General features: G+C 51.4%; 1 protein-coding gene across 5 annotated transcripts in view; it reads right to left on the bottom strand.

The window, feature by feature from the left end:
- Positions 1-442: 442 nt before the first annotated feature.
- The window catches only part of THEM6 (thioesterase superfamily member 6), a 28,056-nt gene continuing 10,974 nt past the window's right edge, over positions 443-17,524 (bottom strand). The window contains exons 1-3 of one of the 5 annotated variants that reach the window (XM_056522884.1): positions 15,213-15,377; positions 9,217-9,779; positions 443-1,949 (exon numbers count right to left, since the gene is read on the bottom strand). In XM_056522884.1, the coding sequence (XP_056378859.1) occupies positions 1,836-1,949; positions 9,217-9,723 (621 nt within the window). In that variant the 5' untranslated portion in view covers positions 9,724-9,779; positions 15,213-15,377 and the 3' untranslated portion in view covers positions 443-1,835. Of the gene's footprint in view, positions 1,950-9,216; positions 9,780-11,805; positions 11,943-15,161; positions 15,378-17,524 lie in introns of those variants that run through there. The other 4 variants (XM_056522881.1, XM_056522882.1, XM_056522883.1 and 1 more) reach the window with 4 other exon arrangements.

Genomic DNA, 17,524 nt, shown 5'->3' with positions numbered 1-17,524 from the left:
ACTCCGGTGGAAAACTTTTTTTTTTAAATGAATTGGTGCCAGAAAGTCAAACAGATTTGTAAATTACTTCTATTAAAAAATCGTAATCCTTTAAGTACTTATTAGCAGCTGTATGCTACAGAGGAAATTCTTTTCTTTTTGAATTTCTTTTTTGTCTTGTCCACAGTGCTCTCTGCTGACACCTCTGTCCAGAGCAGCATAGGTTTGCTATGGGGATTTTCTCCTGCTCTGGACATTTCCTGATACGGACAGAGGTGTCAGCAGAGAGCACTGTGGAAAAGGCAAAAAAGTGAAATTCAAAAAATAAAGCATTTCCTCTGTAGTATTCAGCAGCTAATAAGTACTGGAAGGATTAAGATTTTTTAATAAAAGTAATTTATGAATCTGTTTAACTTTCTGGCACCAGTTCATTTAAAAAAATTAAAAAATTTAAAAAATAAGTTTTGCACCGGAGTACTCCTTTAACTTGGGCAGCATTTCCCAATAAAGGTGCCTCCAGCTGTTGCAAAACTACAACTCCCAGCATGCCCGGACAGCCAAAGGCTGTCCGGGTCTGCTGGGAGTTGTAGTTTTCCAACTCAGTGCAGGTAAATGTATCAGTCTTGGTCAGAGTTTTTCAACCAGGGTGCCTCCAGCTGTTGCAAAACTACGACTCCCAGAATGCCCAGATAAGCAAAAGGGTGTATGGGCATGCTGGGAGTTGCAGTTTCGTAACTCGAGTCACCTTCAGTGCAGGTAAATTTATCAGTCTTGGACAGTGTTTACCAACCAGGGTGCCTCCAGCTGTGGCAAAAACTACAACTCCCAGCATGCCCGGACAGCTTTTGGCTGTCCGGGCATGCTGGGAGTTGTAGTTTTGCAATTGCAGCCATTTTTACTGCATGTAAATGAATTAGTTTGGGACAGTGTTTCCCACCCAGTGTGCCTGCATCTGTTCAAAACTACAACTCCCAGCATGCCTGGACAGCCAAATGCTGTCTGGGCATGCTGGGAGTTGTAGTTTTGAAACTCCAGTCATTTTCAGTGCAGATAAATGTATCCCAAACAGTGTGCCTCCAGCCAAAAGCTGTTGGGTCTGCTGGGAGTTGTAGTTTTCCCAACTCCAGTCATTTTCAAAGCAGGTAAATGTACCAGTCTTGGTCAGTGTTTCCCAACCAGGGTGCCTCCAGCTGTTGCAAAACTACAACTCCCAGAATGGTGTATGGGCATGGGTGTATGGGCATGCTGGGAGTTGTAGTTTTGAATCTCGAGTCACCTTCAGTGCAGGAAAATGTATCAGTCTTGGACAGTGTTTTCCAACCAGGGCGCCTCCAGCTGTGGCAAAATTACTGTCTGGGCATGCTGGGAGTTGTAGTTTTGCAACTCCAGTCATTTTCAGTGCATATAAATGTATCCCAAACAGGGTGCCTCCAGCTGGGCATGCTGGGAGTTGTAGTTCTGCAACAGCTGGAGACCACCCGCTCATGCTCTACATTTACGCGCGTTTCGCGTCATACATGATTTTAAAGCTGTGCGCACGGACACGTTTGCGGCTCGGCATGCATCAAATAAATACAGGATTAATCGTAATAAATAAAACGCACAATATAAAAACAATAAGGAACGTTCCTTCGTGTCGCACCTGGAGACGCGTTTCGATCTCCCCCCCCCGACCGGTATTGCACAGAACCCATTTATAAAAGCGCACGTCGTTCTACCTGAGGGTCGCGGACAGGAATGGTACAGCGGTATTTATCATACGGAGCTAACACTCTAATAGCTGCACTGGTCTATGCAGGTTCAGCGTGTACGGTAGGAAGGAGGAGTCGGGGGGTAGGTACCCGCGGGCGGCTCCGTTACTGGTCTTTGGAGTTGTCGGGGGCCCCGCTCTCGGCTCGCAGTTTCTGGCTGCTGTTGTCGTTGTAGTCGATCCAGTGCATCACCTCGTCCGGGAACTCCGGAGACTCCACCTGCGGAAAGAGAAAAGTGCAAAAGGTGAACGAGGGTCTTCTCCCCCCCCCCCCCCCATAAACTGCGCAATTGCCTCAGGGGGGGGGGAATAAAAAATAAAAAAAATACTTGTCCAAGGGACTAAAACGGAGCTAAATCTACTTGTCCTGGTACTTAAAATAATTTCAACCAAAATAGTCTGTAAATAAGATCTTTATTAATAGAAACTTAATAGGCAGACGAGTATGTCCCCCCATTAGGTGGATAGGGCCCCTGATTAGTGAGTCCGCCGCAATTAAGGAGGTAGTCCCCCCTTCAGGTAGGTCCGTCCCCTCATCAGGTAGGTAGACAGGTAGGGGCTCTCCAGTAGGTAAATAATGCCCTGGAGAGATATGTCCCCCCAGTTGGTAGGAATGGTAGGCAGAAAGACCCCCAGATAGATATGACCCCCATCAGGTAGGGCTCCCCAGTAGGTACACAGACCCCTGATAGATATGACCCCATCAGGTAGGGCTCCTCAGTAGGTACACAGACCCCCATATAGATATGACCCCCATCAGGTAGAGCTCCTCAGTAGGTACACAGACCCCTGATAGATATGACCCCCATCAGGTAGGGCTCCTCAGTAGGTACACAGACCCCATATAGATATGACCCCATCAGGTAGGGCTCCCCAGTAGGTACACAGACCCCAGATAGATATGACCCCCATCAGGTAGGGCTCCCCAGTAGGTACACAGACCCCTGATAGATATGACCCCCATCAGGTAGGGCTCCTCAGTAGGTACACAGACCCCATATAGATATGACCCCCATCAGGTAGGGCTCCCCAGTAGGTACACAGACCCCATATAGATATGACCCCCATCAGGTAGGGCTCCTCAGTAGGTACACAGACCCCATATAGATATGACCCCCATCAGGTAGGGCTCCCCAGTAGGTACACAGACCCCATATAGATATAACCCCAATCAGGTAGGGCTCCCCAGTAGGTACACAGACCCCATATAGATATGACCCCATCAGGTAGGGCTCCCCAGTAGGTACACAGACCCCCATATAGATATGACCCCCATCAGGTAGGGCTCCCCAGTAGGTACACAGACCCCTGATAGATATGACCCCATCAGGTAGGGCTCCCCAGTAGGTACACAGACCCCCATATAGATATGATCCCCATCAGGTAGGGCTCCCCAGTAGGTACACAGACCCCCCATATAGATATGACCCCCATCAGGTAGGGCTCCCCAGTAGGTACACAGACCCCATATAGATATGACCCCCATCAGGTAGGGCTCCCCAGTAGGTACACAGACCCCATATAGATATGACCCCCATCAGGTAGGTCTCCCCAGTAGGTACACAGACCCCTGATAGATATGACCCCCATCAGGTAGGGCTCCTCAGTAGGTACACAGACCCCCCATATAGATATGACCCCCATTAGGTAGGGCTCCCCAGTAGGTACACAGACCTCTGATAGATATGACCCCCATCAGGTAGGGATCCCCAGTAGGTACACAGACCCCATATAGATATGACCCCCATCAGGTAGGGCTCCCCAGTAGGTACACAGACCCCTGATAGATATGACCCCATCAGGTAGGGCTCCCCAGTAGGTACACAGACCCCCATATAGATATGACCCCCATCAGGTAGGGCTCCCCAGTAGGTACACAGACCCCTGATAGATATGACCCCATCAGGTAGGGCTCCCCAGTAGGTACACAGACCCCCATATAGATATGACCCCATCAGGTAGGGCTCCCCAGTAGGTACACAGACCCCCAGATAGATATGACCCCCATCAGGTAGGGCTCCTCAGTAGGTACACAGACCCCCATATAGATATGACCCCCATCAGGTAGAGCTCCCCAGTAGGTACACAGACCCCTGATAGATATGACCCCCATCAGGTAGGGCTCCTCAGTAGGTACACAGACCCCATATAGATATGACCCCCATCAGGTAGGGCTCCCCAGTAGGTACACAGACCCCATATAGATATGACCCCCATCAGGTAGGGCTCCCCAGTAGGTACACAGACCCCTGATAGATATGACCCCCATCAGGTAGGGCTCCCCAGTAGGTACACAGACCCCCATATAGATATGACCCCATCAGGTAGGGCTCCCCAGTAGGTACACAGACCCCCCATATAGATATGACCCCATCAGGTAGGGCTCCTCAGTAGGTACACAGACCCCCCATATAGATATGACCCCCATCAGGTAGGGCTCCCCAGTAGGTACACAGACCCCCCATATAGATATGACCCCCATCAGGTAGGGCTCCCCAGTAGGTACACAGACCCCCCATATAGATATGACCCCCATCAGGTAGGGCTCCCCAGTAGGTACACAGGCCCCCATATAGATATGACCCCATCAGGTAGGGCTACTCAGTAGGTACACAGACCCCCATATAGATATGACCCCCATCAGGTAGGGCTCCCCAGTAGGTACACAGACCCCTGATAGATATGACCCCCATCAGGTAGGGATCCCCAGTAGGTACACAGACCCCCCATATAGATATGACCCCATCAGGTAGGGCTCCCCAGTAGGTACACAGACCCCCCATATAGATATGACCCCCATCAGGTAGGGCTCCCCAGTAGGTACACAGAAGCCATATAGATATGACCCCATCAGGTAGGGCTCCCCAGTAGGTACACAGACCCCCATATAGATATGACCCCATCAGGTAGGGCTCCCCAGTAGGTACACAGACCCCCATATAGATATGACCCCCATCAGGTAGGGCTCCCCAGTAGGTACACAGAAGCCATATAGATATGACCCCCATCAGGTAGGGCTCCCCAGTAGGTACACAGACCCCTGATAGATATGACCCCATCAGGTAGGGCTCCCCAGTAGGTACACAGACCCCCAGATAGATATGACCCCCATCAGGTAGGGCTCCTCAGTAGGTACACAGACCCCCATATAGATATGACCCCCATCAGGTAGAGCTCCCCAGTAGGTACACAGACCCCTGATAGATATGACCCCCATCAGGTAGGGCTCCTCAGTAGGTACACAGACCCCCATATAGATATGACCCCCATCAGGTAGAGCTCCCCAGTAGGTACACAGACCCCTGATAGATATGACCCCCATCAGGTAGAGCTCCCCAGTAGGTACACAGACCCCATATAGATATGACCCCCATCAGGTAGGGCTCCCCAGTAGGTACACAGACCCCATATAGATATGACCCCATCAGGTAGGACTCCCCAGTAGGTACACAGACCCCATATAGATATGACCCCCATCAGGTAGGGCTCCCCAGTAGGTACACAGACCCCCATATAGATATGACCCCATCAGGTAGGGCTCCCCAGTAGGTACACAGACCCTATATAGATATGACTCCCATCAGGTAGAGCTCCCCAGTAGGTACACAGGCCCCATATAGATATGACCCCCATCAGGTAGGGCTCCCCAGTAGGTACACAGACCCCATATAGATATGACCCCCATCAGGTAGGGCTCCCCAGTAGGTACACAGACCCCATATAGATATGACCCCCATCAGGTAGGGCTCCCCAGTAGGTACACAGACCCCTGATAGATATGACCCCCATCAGGTAGGGCTCCCCAGTAGGTACACAGACCCCCATATAGATATGATCCCCATCAGGTAGGGCTCCCCAGTAGGTACACAGACCCCCATATAGATATGACCCCATCAGGTAGGGCTCCCCAGTAGGTACACAGACCCCATATAGATATGACCCCCATCAGGTAGGGCTCCCCAGTAGGTACACAGAAGCCATATAGATATGACCCCCATCAGGTAGGGCTCCCCAGTAGGTACACAGACCCCTGATAGATATGACCCCATCAGGTAGGGCTCCCCAGTAGGTACACAGACCCCCCATATAGATATGACCCCCATCAGGTAGGGCTCCCCAGTAGGTACACAGACCCCATATAGATATGACCCCCATCAGGTAGGGCTCCCCAGTAGGTACACAGACCCCATATAGATATGACCCCCATCAGGTAGGGCTCCCCAGTAGGTACACAGACCCCCATATAGATATGACCCCATCAGGTAGGGCTCCCCAGTAGGTACACAGACCCCCAGATAGATATGACCCCCATCAGGTAGGGCTCCCCAGTAGGTATACAGACCCCTGATAGATATGACCCCATGAGGTAGGGCTCCCCAGTAGGTACACACACCCCTGATAGATATGACCCCCATCAGGTAGGGCTCCCCAGTAGGTACACAGACCCCCATATAGATATGACCCCCATCAGGTAGGGCTCCCCAGTAGGTACACAGATCCCCCATATAGATATGACTCCCATCAGGTAGGGCTCCCCAGTAGGTACACAGACCCCCAGATAGATATGACCCCCATCAGGTAGGGCTCCCCAGTAGGTACACAGATCCCCCATATAGATATGACCCCCATCAGGTAGGGCTCCCCAGTAGGTACACAGACCCCTGATAGATATGACCCCCATCAGGTAGGGCTCCCCAGTAGGTACACAGACCCCCATATAGATATGACCCCCATCAGGTAGGGCTCCTCAGTAGGTACACAGACCCCTGATAGATATGACCCCCATCAGGTAGGGCTCCCCAGTAGGTACACAGACCCCATATAGATATGACCCCCATCAGGTAGGGCTCCCCAGTAGGTACACAGACCCCATATAGATATGACCCCCATCAGGTAGAGCTCCCCAGTAGGTACACAGACCCCCCAGATAGATATGACCCCCATCAGGTAGGGCTCCCCAGTAGGTACACAGACCCCATATAGATATGATCCCCATCAGGTAGGGCTCCCCAGTAGGTACACAGACCCCAGATAGATATGACCCCCATCAGGTAGGGCTCCCCAGTAGGTACACAGACCCCATATAGATATGACCCCCATCAGGTAGGGCTCCCCAGTAGGTACACAGACCCCATATAGATATGACCCCCATCAGGTAGGGCTCCCCAGTAGGTACACAGACCCCCATATAGATATGACCCCCATCAGGTAGGGCTCCCCAGTAGGTACACAGACCCCAGATAGATATGACCCCATCAGGTAGGGCTCCCCAGTAGGTACACAGACCCCATATAGATATGACCCCCATCAGGTAGAGCTCCCCAGTAGGTACACAGACCCCCAGATAGATATGACCCCCATCAGGTAGAGCTCCCCAGTAGGTACACAGACCCCCAGATAGATATGACCCCCATCAGGTAGGGATCCCCAGTAGGTACACAGACCCCATATAGATATGACCCCATCAGTAGGTACACAGACCCCATATAGATATGACCCCCATCAGGTAGGGATCCCCAGTAGGTAGTCAGACCCCTGATAGATATGACCCCCATCAGGTAGGGATCCCCAGTAGGTACACAGACCCCCATATAGATATGACCCCATCAGGTAGGGCTCCCCAGTAGGTACACAGACCCCTGATAGATATGACCCCCATCAGGTAGGGCTCCTCAGTAGGTACACAGACCCCTGATAGATATGACCCCATCAGGTAGGGCTCCCATTTAAACAATTATACCCCCTAAGCAGCTGGTTTAGCCCCTGGTGATAGGCAGATCCTCTCTTATGTAGTAAGTAGCCAAGTTTGAGTAACTCTCTGCTACTTACATCTCCCTGATCCCTGCAGGGACTTCCTGGCGAGGGTGCGCGTGGTGAGTGACATCAATGAACGCGTCGCGCAGTACGTCAATGTCCTGCGCGGCACGTGCGATGATGTCACTCATCCGCCGGGAAGGCTCGCTTTAGGCTGCATTTTCGTCAAATACAATTAAGCTCATAACCGTTCTTCTGTTCATGTCTTATATGGCGCACATCCACAGTGCAGGGAGAAACAGTGAACCCTTGAATTTTCACAACATTGAATAAATCCTATTAGAAGCTACAGGAAATGGTTGTTAGAGGAGGCGATTGCACTGCAAAGTACAGGATAGTAAATTTAGGGGTTCACATACTTTTTCTCCCAGCACTGTTGATGTTTACTCAATGTGCTCAGTAAAAGACACAAACTGTGGAACTGTTTATGTGTTATTAGCTTAAGTACACTCTGCACATCTTTTAGATCAGATTTTATTATTTGTAATCAGTGCAAAAAAAAATCCAGGCAATTCCACATGGTTCACTTACTTTTTCTCCCTGCACTGTGAATGTTTATAAACTGTGCTCAATATAAAACATTAAGGGTAAAACTGTTTGTGTGCTATTAGTTAGATTACAAATCATGTCTATTATGGAACACGCTGGGTAAACATCCACAGTGCAGGGAGAAAAAAACAAAAAACTTTTAGAATTACCTGGAACTCTGTACTGATTACTAATAAAATGTAGTTTGCTTGTCCTATAAAGGCCCTTTTACACATGACCCTTATTGGCTGAATAAAGGAAAACTTGTTCCCGATAATTAAGCTGTGGGAAAGGGCCAGAGATCAGCTGAAGAACAGGAAAACGCTAGTTTGTCGGCTGTTCGCATCTTTTTTGAAAACTTCACAATCTGTGTAACGGCTTATTACACAATCTCATTAGGCGCCCCCGTCAGCTATTGTAAAAAAAAAAAAAAAAGGGGTCCTTAAAGGGGTACTCTGTTGCTAGACATCTAATTCCCTATCTAAAGGATAGGGGATAAGATGCCTGATCGCGGGGGTCCGGCCGCCAGCGGCCGGACCCCCGCCATCAGACATCTTACCCCCTATCCTTTGCATAGGAAATAAGATGTCTAGCAATGGAGTACCCCTTTAAGTCATTAGTATAGACAAATACAATGAAGCTCATAACCGTTGTTCTGTTCATGTTTTTTATGGCGCACAACCACAAAGCAGGGAGAAAAAGTGAACCCTTGAGTTGCCACGAAATTGATTAAACCTACAGGAAACGGCTGGTAGAGGAAACTGCTGCTAAAGGGGCAATCTACAGGGTTCACATACTTTTTCTCCCTGCACTGTTGATGTTTACTCAATGTGCTCAATAAAAGACGCAAACTTTGGAACTGTTTACGTGTTATTAGCTTAAGTACACTGTGCACATCTTTTAGATCAGATTTTTATTATCTTTAATCAATGCAAAAAATCCTAGGAATTCCACATGGTTCACTTACTTTTTCTCCCTGCACTGTGGATGTTTATAAATTGTTTTCAATACAAAACATTAAGGGTACAACTGTTTGTGTGTTATTAGTTAGATTGTGTTTTGCCTATAATAGTAACAATAAAATTTGGATGTCTTAATTTAAGACCTGTTTATCGCCCCCTAGAGGGTGCTATATCTCAGCTTACCTTTCTCTTACACATGGTCTGTACTACTTTATCGGGGGAGTTTCCTGTGATGTGCTGTCGGCTCAGCAGAATGGCGCACACAAATCCATCCTTGGGGGTTACGAATCGTTGCTCCACGTAGAAGGCCTTCTCATCCCAGCAGAGCAGGCGTGTGCGTATCTCGAAGGTCTCTAGAAGACGAAGCGAGCGCCGGTAGCGTATAGTGCTGGCCGCCATCACCATCCCTGAGCCAATAGAGTGAATGGCCCCAAATAGCCCGCTGCGTGTAAAATAGGAAAGCCGGGCAAAGTCGGCCTCCCGGAGGTAGCGAGAGTTGTTCATGTGCAGGAGGAAGTCCAGATCATGAGGAAGAACCACACCCGAGAACGAGTGCTCCTTCAGCAGGTCCTTCACCACAGGCTGTAGGCGCGCGCTCAGCACCGACAGGAACGCGCGGATAAAATACCAGACATCCAGGAAGGCCAACACGACCGTGGTCAGGACCAGGACTAGCACCACCATCCACATGACCACGAAGGGTTGGGTGTCCAAGGTCAACAAGTCAGGGGTGGACTATGGAGGACCTAAGGGAGAAGACAAGATATGGAGGCTGTTAAGACAACTGCAAAGGGGTATATAGATTCATATGCTCCTTAAAGGGGTACTCCACTGCTCAGCGTTTGGAACAAACTGTTCCGAACGCTGGAGGCGGGAGCTTGTGACGCCATAGCCCCGCCCTCTTATGACATCACACCCCACCCCCTCAATGCAAGTCTATGGGAGGGGGTGGGGCGTGACATCATAAGGGGGTGGGGCAATGACGTCACGAGCTCCCTTCGCCGGCTCCTGCGTTCGGAACAGTTTGTTCCAAACGCTGTGCAGAGGAGTACCCCTTTAAAGGAGTACTCAACTGCCCCAGCGTTCCGAACATTTTGTTTCGAACGCTGGGGTCGTAACCTCACACCAGGCCCCCTTAATGCAAGTCTATGGGAGCCTCCCATAGACTTGCATTGAGGGGGGTGTGGTGTGATGCCACTTTAAAGGGGTTCTCTGCTGCTAAACATCTTATCCCCTCTCCAAAGGATAGGGGATAAGATGTTAGATCGTGGGGGTCCTCTATCTCCGGGCTGACAGCAGTGCCGTCCAGAACACGGAGGCCTGCAGCTTGACATCACACCACGCCCCCTCCATTCAGGTCCATGGGAGGGGGCGTGACACCTCCTCCCACAGATGTAAATGAAGGGGGTGTGGCGGCTGTGATCTCCAGCCATCCCGCACGGTGCACCAGATGACTTGGGTGCCGCAGCAGAGATTGCCGGGGGTCCCAGCGGCAGGACCCCCACGTTCAAACATCTTATCCCCTATCCTTTGGATACCCTAGTACTGAAGGGCATCACGGAGACCTTGTGGGAATTCACATCACTGTCCATATCAATGTCCAGACATATCGCCAATAATCAACAAGGCAGGATGTAGATACTGATAAGGATAGTGACTCAGATACAGTACTAGAGTCATTGAGATACATTGGATACATTGTCTTATAGATTAGATACATGGAGACATTAGCCCATATTGATCAAACTGTGTGAGAGGAAAAGTGGAGAGATTTTCCCACAGCGACCAATCACAGCTCAGCTTTCACTTTACCAGAGATCGTACGCTGAGCTGCGATTGGTTGATGTGGAAAAATCTCTCCATTTTTTCTATCACAGTAAGATAAATCTGTTCCATTATCCTATAGATTAGATACATGTAGCGGGGACGGTATAAATAGACTTGGATACATTGTCTTAAAGATTAGATACATAAAGTGGCGAAAGGCATAAATTAGGGATCGACCGATATTGATTTTTTAGGGCCGATACCGATACCCTGCGACCTTTCAGGCCGATAGACGATAACTTATACTGATATTCCGGTATAAGATATCCCCCCCCCCCCGGCCCTGCAGAAGCCGCTGCGGATCAGCGGGCGCTTTAAATCAATGAACTGCAGTGGCTTTTGTGGGACCAGAGACCGCTGCCGCCGCCTGCTTCTCTCCCCCTGCCTGTCCTAGGGTCCAACCACCACCGCCGCTGCCCCATTGCCTCCCCCATCCCCGGTTTTATAATTACCTGTTCCCGGGGTCCGCGCTACTTCTGGCTCCGGCGGCGTCCTGAGCTGTCACTGTGCGCACTGATGGCGACGTCGCGTCACTCGTCATTGCACTGCGTAGCGCACAGCAATAGCGCAGGACGTCGCAGGAGTCAGAAGTAGCGCGGACCCCGGGAACAGGTCATTATAAAACCGGGGATGGGGGAGGCAATGGGGCAGCGGCGGTCTCTGGCCGGGGAGGCGGGGCCAGAGACCGCCGCTGCCCCATTGCCTCCCCCATCCCCGGTTTTATAATGACCTGTTCCCGGGGTCCGCGCTACTTCTGACTCCTGCGATTAGATACATATGAAGGGGGATGGTATAAATGTAACAGGTGGATACATTGTCATATAGATTAGATACATATGAAGGGGGATGGTATAAATGTAACAGGTGGATACAATGAACTTCCTTTTTTTTTTCTTTACACAATGTTACAACATATACAATCGCCTAAATCCTCAATATATGTACAAAGACCAGAAGTGCTCTGTATCCGCCCGTCTTCTCGGCGTGCTCTGTATCCGCCCGTGTTCTCGGGGTGCTCTGTATCCGCCCGTCTTCTCGGCGTGCTCTGTATCCGCCCGTGTTCTCGGCGTGCTCTGTATCCGCCCGTCTTCTCGGCGTGCTCTGTATCCGCCCGTGTTCTCGGCGTGCTCTGTATCCGCCCGTCTTCTCGGGGTGCTCTGTATCCGCCCGTGGTCTCGGGGTGCTCTGTAGCCGCCCGTGGTCTCGGCGTGCTCTGTAGCCGCCCGTGTTCTCGGGGTGCTCTGTATCCGCCCGTGTTCTCGGCGTGCTCTGTATCCGCCCGTGTTCTCGGCGTGCTCTGTATCCGCCCGTGGTCTCGGCGTGCTCTGTATCCGCCCGTCTTCTCGGCGTGCTCTGTATCCGCCCGTCTTCTCGGCGTGCTCTGTATCCGCCCGTGTTCTCGGCGTGCTCTGTATCCGCCCGTGTTCTCGGCGTGCTCTGTATCCGCCCGTCTTCTCGGCGTGCTCTGTATCCGCCCGTGGTCTCGGCGCGCTCTGTATCCGCACGTGTTCTCGGCGCGCTCTGTATCCGCCCGTGGTCTCGGCGGGCTCTGTATCCGCCCGTCTTCTCGGCGTGCTCTGTATCCGCCCGTCTTCTCGGGGTGCTCTGTATCCGCCCGTGGTCTCGGCGTGCTCTGTATCCGCCCGTCTTCTCGGCGCGCTCTGTATCCGCCCGTCTTCTCGGCGTGCTCTGTATCCGCCCGTCTTCTCGGCGTGCTCTGTATCCGCCCGTCTTCTCGGCGCGCTCTGTATCCGCCCGTCTTCTCGGCGCGCTCTGTATCCGCCCGTCTTCTCGGCGCGCTCTGTATCCGCCCGTCTTCTCGGCGTGCTCTGTGTCCGCCCGTCTTCTCTGCGCGCTCTGTATCCGCCCGTGGTCTCGGCGCGCTCTGTATCCGCCCGTCTTCTCGGCGCGCTCTGTATCCGCCCGTGGTCTCGGCGCGCTCTGTATCCGCCCGTGTTCTCGGCGCGCTCTGTATCCGCCCGTCTTCTCGGCGCGCTCTGTATCCGCCCGTCTTCTCGGGGCGCTCTGTATCCGCCCGTGTTCTCGGGGTGCTCTGTATTCGCCCGTCTTCTCGGCGTGCTCTGTATCCGCCCGTGTTCTCGGCGCGCTCTGTATCCGCCCGCGGTCTCGGCGCGCTCTGTATCCGCCCGTGTTCTCGGCGCGCTCTGTATCCGCCCGTCTTCTCGGCGCGCTCTGTATCCGCCCGTCTTCTCGGCGCGCTCTGTATCCGCCCGTCTTCTCGGCGCGCTCTGTATCCGCCCGTCTTCTCGGGGTGCTCTGTATCCGCTCGTCTTCTCGGGGTGCTCTGTATCCGCCCGTCTTCTCGGGGTGCTCTGTATCCGCCCGTCTTCTCGGGGTGCTCTGTATCCGCCCGTGTTCTCGGCGTGCTCTGTATCCGCCCGTGTTCTCGGGGTGCTCTGTATCCGCCCGTCTTCTCGGCGTGCTCTGTATCCGCCCGTGGTCTCGGCGTGCTCTGTATCCGCACGTGTTCTCGGCGCGCTCTGTATCCGCCCGTGGTCTCGGCGGGCTCTGTATCCGCCCGTCTTCTCGGCGTGCTCTGTATCCGCCCGTCTTCTCGGCGTGCTCTGTATCCGCCCGTCTTCTCGGCGTGCTCTGTGTCCGCCCGTCTTCTCGGCGCGCTCTGTATCCGCCCGTGGTCTCGGCGTGCTCTGTATCCGCCCGTCTTCTCGGCGTGCTCTGTATCCGCCCGTGTTCTCGGCGCGCTCTGTATCCGCCCGTGTTCTCGGCGCGCTCTGTATCCGCCCGTGTTCTCGGCGCGCTCTGTATCCGCCCGTGTTCTTGGCGCGCTCTGTATCCGCCCGTGGTCTCGGCGTGCTCTGTATCCGCCCGTGTTCTCGGCGCGCTCTGTATCCGCCCGTCTTCTCGGCGCGCTCTGTATCCGCCCGTGTTCTCGGGGTGCTCTGTATCCGCCCGTCTTCTCGGCGTGCTCTGTATCCGCCCGTCTTCTCGGCGCGCTCTGTATCCGCCCGTCTTCTCGGCGCGCTCTGTATCCGCCCGTGGTCTCGGCGCGCTCTGTATCCGCCCGTGGTCTCGGCGCGCTCTGTATCCGCCCGCGGTCTCGGCGCGCTCTGCTGTCCGGATAGATATCATTGTTATCTCTGTCATCAATCTCCATCATCTTTATGGCGCCTCCTGAGACAGAAGCCGCAAAAATCTCAGGGAAATGCGCGCTCCATACAATGACTCGCCGGCTATTTATATCAGAATAATTGCAGGTAGGGCGCAGTCACATGGCGAACATCACGTTCTACGACCAACTCCTCACATGCTCAAATAGGTTTCGTAGCAACAGCAAACATGGCCGACCGGTCACTAAACTGCACCTGTTGTCACATCCCAAGAGAGATATCCCGAGCTGTGCTCAGTACACAGTGTGATACAACTCATACTACAACTCCCAGCATGCCCTAACAGCAACAATTACCTAATGGGGCAGTGTTTCAAAACTAGGGTGCCTCCAGGTGTTGCAAAACTACAACTCCCAGCATGCCCTAACAGCCACAACTACCTACCACTGCCCCTTTAGGTAGTTGTGGCTGTTAGGGCATGCTGAGAGTTTTAGTTTTGCAACAGCTGGAGGCACCCTGGTTGGGAAACACTGTAATGGGGAGTCAAAGTACTATGGCTGCCATGCTGGGAGTTGTAGTTTTGCAACAGCTGGAGTCACCCTGGTTGGGAAACACTGTAATGGGGGAAAGCTCTACGGCTCTCTTCATTGACTCCTGCAGTCATTGGCTGACTGTGGCTGCAGTCACATGACCTCTGCATCACGTGACCTGAATAGCCTTAAAGGGAGAGTGCAAGAGGAAAAAAAGTCATTTATCAGGGTCAAAGGTCAGAAAATGTTCCGAGAGCAATGACCCCGATACCCCCATAAATGGTCAATATACACCAAAATATTTGAACACCCCTACATGTCCATGTAGAGCAGAGTTTCCCAACCAGGGTGCCTCCAGCTGTTGCAAAACTACAACTCCCAGGATACTGGGAATTGTAGTTTTGCAACAGCTGGAGGCACCCTGGTTGGGAAACAGTGCTGCAGAGCAACTACAAAATGCCCGGGGACTATAACTCCCAGCATGCACGAGGCTACAGAGACATGCTGGGAGTTGTAGTTCTACCCAAGCCACAGGTTTCATTGATTATACGTATAGTGAGAGCAGCGGGAGAAGAAAGGGAACCCCGGACCCAGGAGAGGACCCCCAGCCCCAGAACATAACCCCCCAACAGCGGAGAAGACACCCCCCCCACTACATGACCGGACGGAGGAAGCGTCAGACCTGTCCCTGCAGCGTCCTGTGTGATGACTGACAGTCACCGGGGGAACGTACCAAGTCATCCGGAGGATGGGGGGAGCGGGGCACAGGAAGTCCGGGCCTCAGCACCTCCCAGCGTCACACCGGACCCGGCTCTGTACTGTAATAATCTTATTATACTGATATGAGCAGCTGGGAATATGTGGGAATGCCTAACTGGTTTTCATATTGCTAAACCCTTCCCCCTCTTTCCTGGTTGAAATGGAATCTTCCACAGCCTATTACTGCCGCTGAGCTCATAGATTAACCCCCGCGTGTCCGGAGATCAGAGATCAGATGTCGGGTGCCTCTCCTGACGTCATGACTGAGGCCTGTGCAGTGACGTCATTGCCAATGTCAACCAATCAGAAACAGCTTTGGTGGCTCCACAATTCATTATAAGTGCCTGACTTTTGGAGAAATGTTTTTTATTAGTAAGAAAAGAAGAACAAACAGCAATAAAGGTAAATAAATGGCTGCAGTCACCTTATAATCATCCGGAACATTATTATGGGGGTCTGGGGGGTCATAATATGATGACAGCTGCACTTTAACCCCTTAAGGACGCAGTCATTTTTTGTATTTCTGTCATTTTTTGCACATCTGACCACTGTCACTTTAAGCATTAATAACTCTGATGCTTTTACTTATCATTCTGATTCCGAGATTGTTTTTTCGTGACATTTTCTACTTTAACATAGTGGTAAAATTTCCGTAGTTACTTGAATCCTTTCTTGGTGAAAAATCTCAAAATTTCATGAAAATGTAGAAAATTTAGAATTTTTCGAGCTTTGAAACTCTCTACTTGTAATGAAAATGGATATTCCCAATAAATGTTATATTAATTCACACATACAATACGTCTATTTCATGTTGGCGTCATAAAGTTCACCTGATTTTAGTTTTTGAAGACATCAGAGGCTTCAGCAGCAATTTTCAAAAATTTCATGAAAAATTCAAAATCTGAACTTTTCAGTGACTAGTTCAGTTTGTAGTTTATTTGAGGGGCCTTTCTGTGAGAAATGACCCCATGATAGAAACTAAACCCCTCAAAGTATTCAAAATGACATTCACAAAGTTTGTTAACCCTTTAGGTGTTTCACAGGAACAGCAGCAAAGTGGAGGAGAAAAATGAAGATCTCCATTTTTTACACTAACAGGTTCATGTAGCCCAATTTTTTTACAAGGGTTATAAGGAGAAAAAGTCCCTTAAAAATTGTAGCCCAATTTCTCTCGAGTAAGGAAATACCTCATATGTTGACGCAAAGTGCTCTGCGGGCGCACAACATGGCTCAAAAGGGGAAGAGCAACTGTGGGATTTTGGAGGGTGAATTTTGGTGAAATGGTTTTTGGGGGGCATGTTGCATTTAGCAAGCCCCCATGGTGCCAGAACAGCAAAAAAAAAAAAAAAAAACACTATTTGGGAAACTACACCCCTCCAGGAACGTAACAAGGGGTATAGTGAGCCTTAACACCCCTCAGGTATTTGACAGGTTTGCATTGAAGTTGGACGTGAAAATGAAAAATTAGATTTTTAACACTAAAATGATGGTGTTACCACAAATTTTCATTTTCACATGGGGCAATAGGAGAAAATGGCATTCATAGCCGATATGCGGTGATCGCTGCAGCCGGCTATTAAAGGAAAGCTGTCGGCTTCCCCCCCCCCCCCCGCCCTAACCAGCGGGACTGGCTGGTAGTGCGGGGGACGCTGATCAGTTTGGTCCCTACCGTGTCCGGATCCGCTACGGAGTTTGGCATTAATCTTCTATTTTCAGAATATGCAAATGAGGTGTTAACTTGCAACGGCCGTAGGACCGCCCAGCTCATCAATATTCCTCCCCTCTCTCTTCATTACAGAGCGGGGAGAAGAGGGAGAGGCGGAGGGAGGGGTGGAATATTGATGAGCTGGGCGGCACTGTGGCAGGCGGCACTGACCTCAGAGTGCCAGTTAGCCCAGCCAGTGCCAGTTAGCACCTCATTAGCATATACCGAAAATAGAAAATTACGGCCGAACGGCGCGGCGGATCCGGGCACGGAAAGGATCAAACTGATCAGCCTCCCCCGCACTACCAGCCAGTACCACTGGTTAGTGCAGGGGGGAAAGCTAACCGTTTTCTTTAACCCTTTGGATTAACCCTTAGGTCTAAAGGTACATTTAAATCCTCCCTGGTGGTCCAGCGATCCACTTCCGAGGTAGCCTGAGGGCTTACCTCTCGGCCTATGCCGGCCCCTGCGCTGAGAATGATAAAGCCTGGCAGGACCAGGCTCTATCAATTGAGCGCAGAGCATACAGATCAATGTGGATCAATGAAACCACATTGATCTGTATGAGGAATCTAATGATT

The sequence above is a fragment of the Hyla sarda genome, chromosome 5, assembly GCF_029499605.1.
Source record: "Hyla sarda isolate aHylSar1 chromosome 5, aHylSar1.hap1, whole genome shotgun sequence".
In the NCBI taxonomy this organism is placed as follows: domain Eukaryota; kingdom Metazoa; phylum Chordata; class Amphibia; order Anura; family Hylidae; genus Hyla; species Hyla sarda.
Note: the sequence above shows the minus strand (reverse complement) of the source record. Positions and strands in the feature narration are given on the sequence as shown.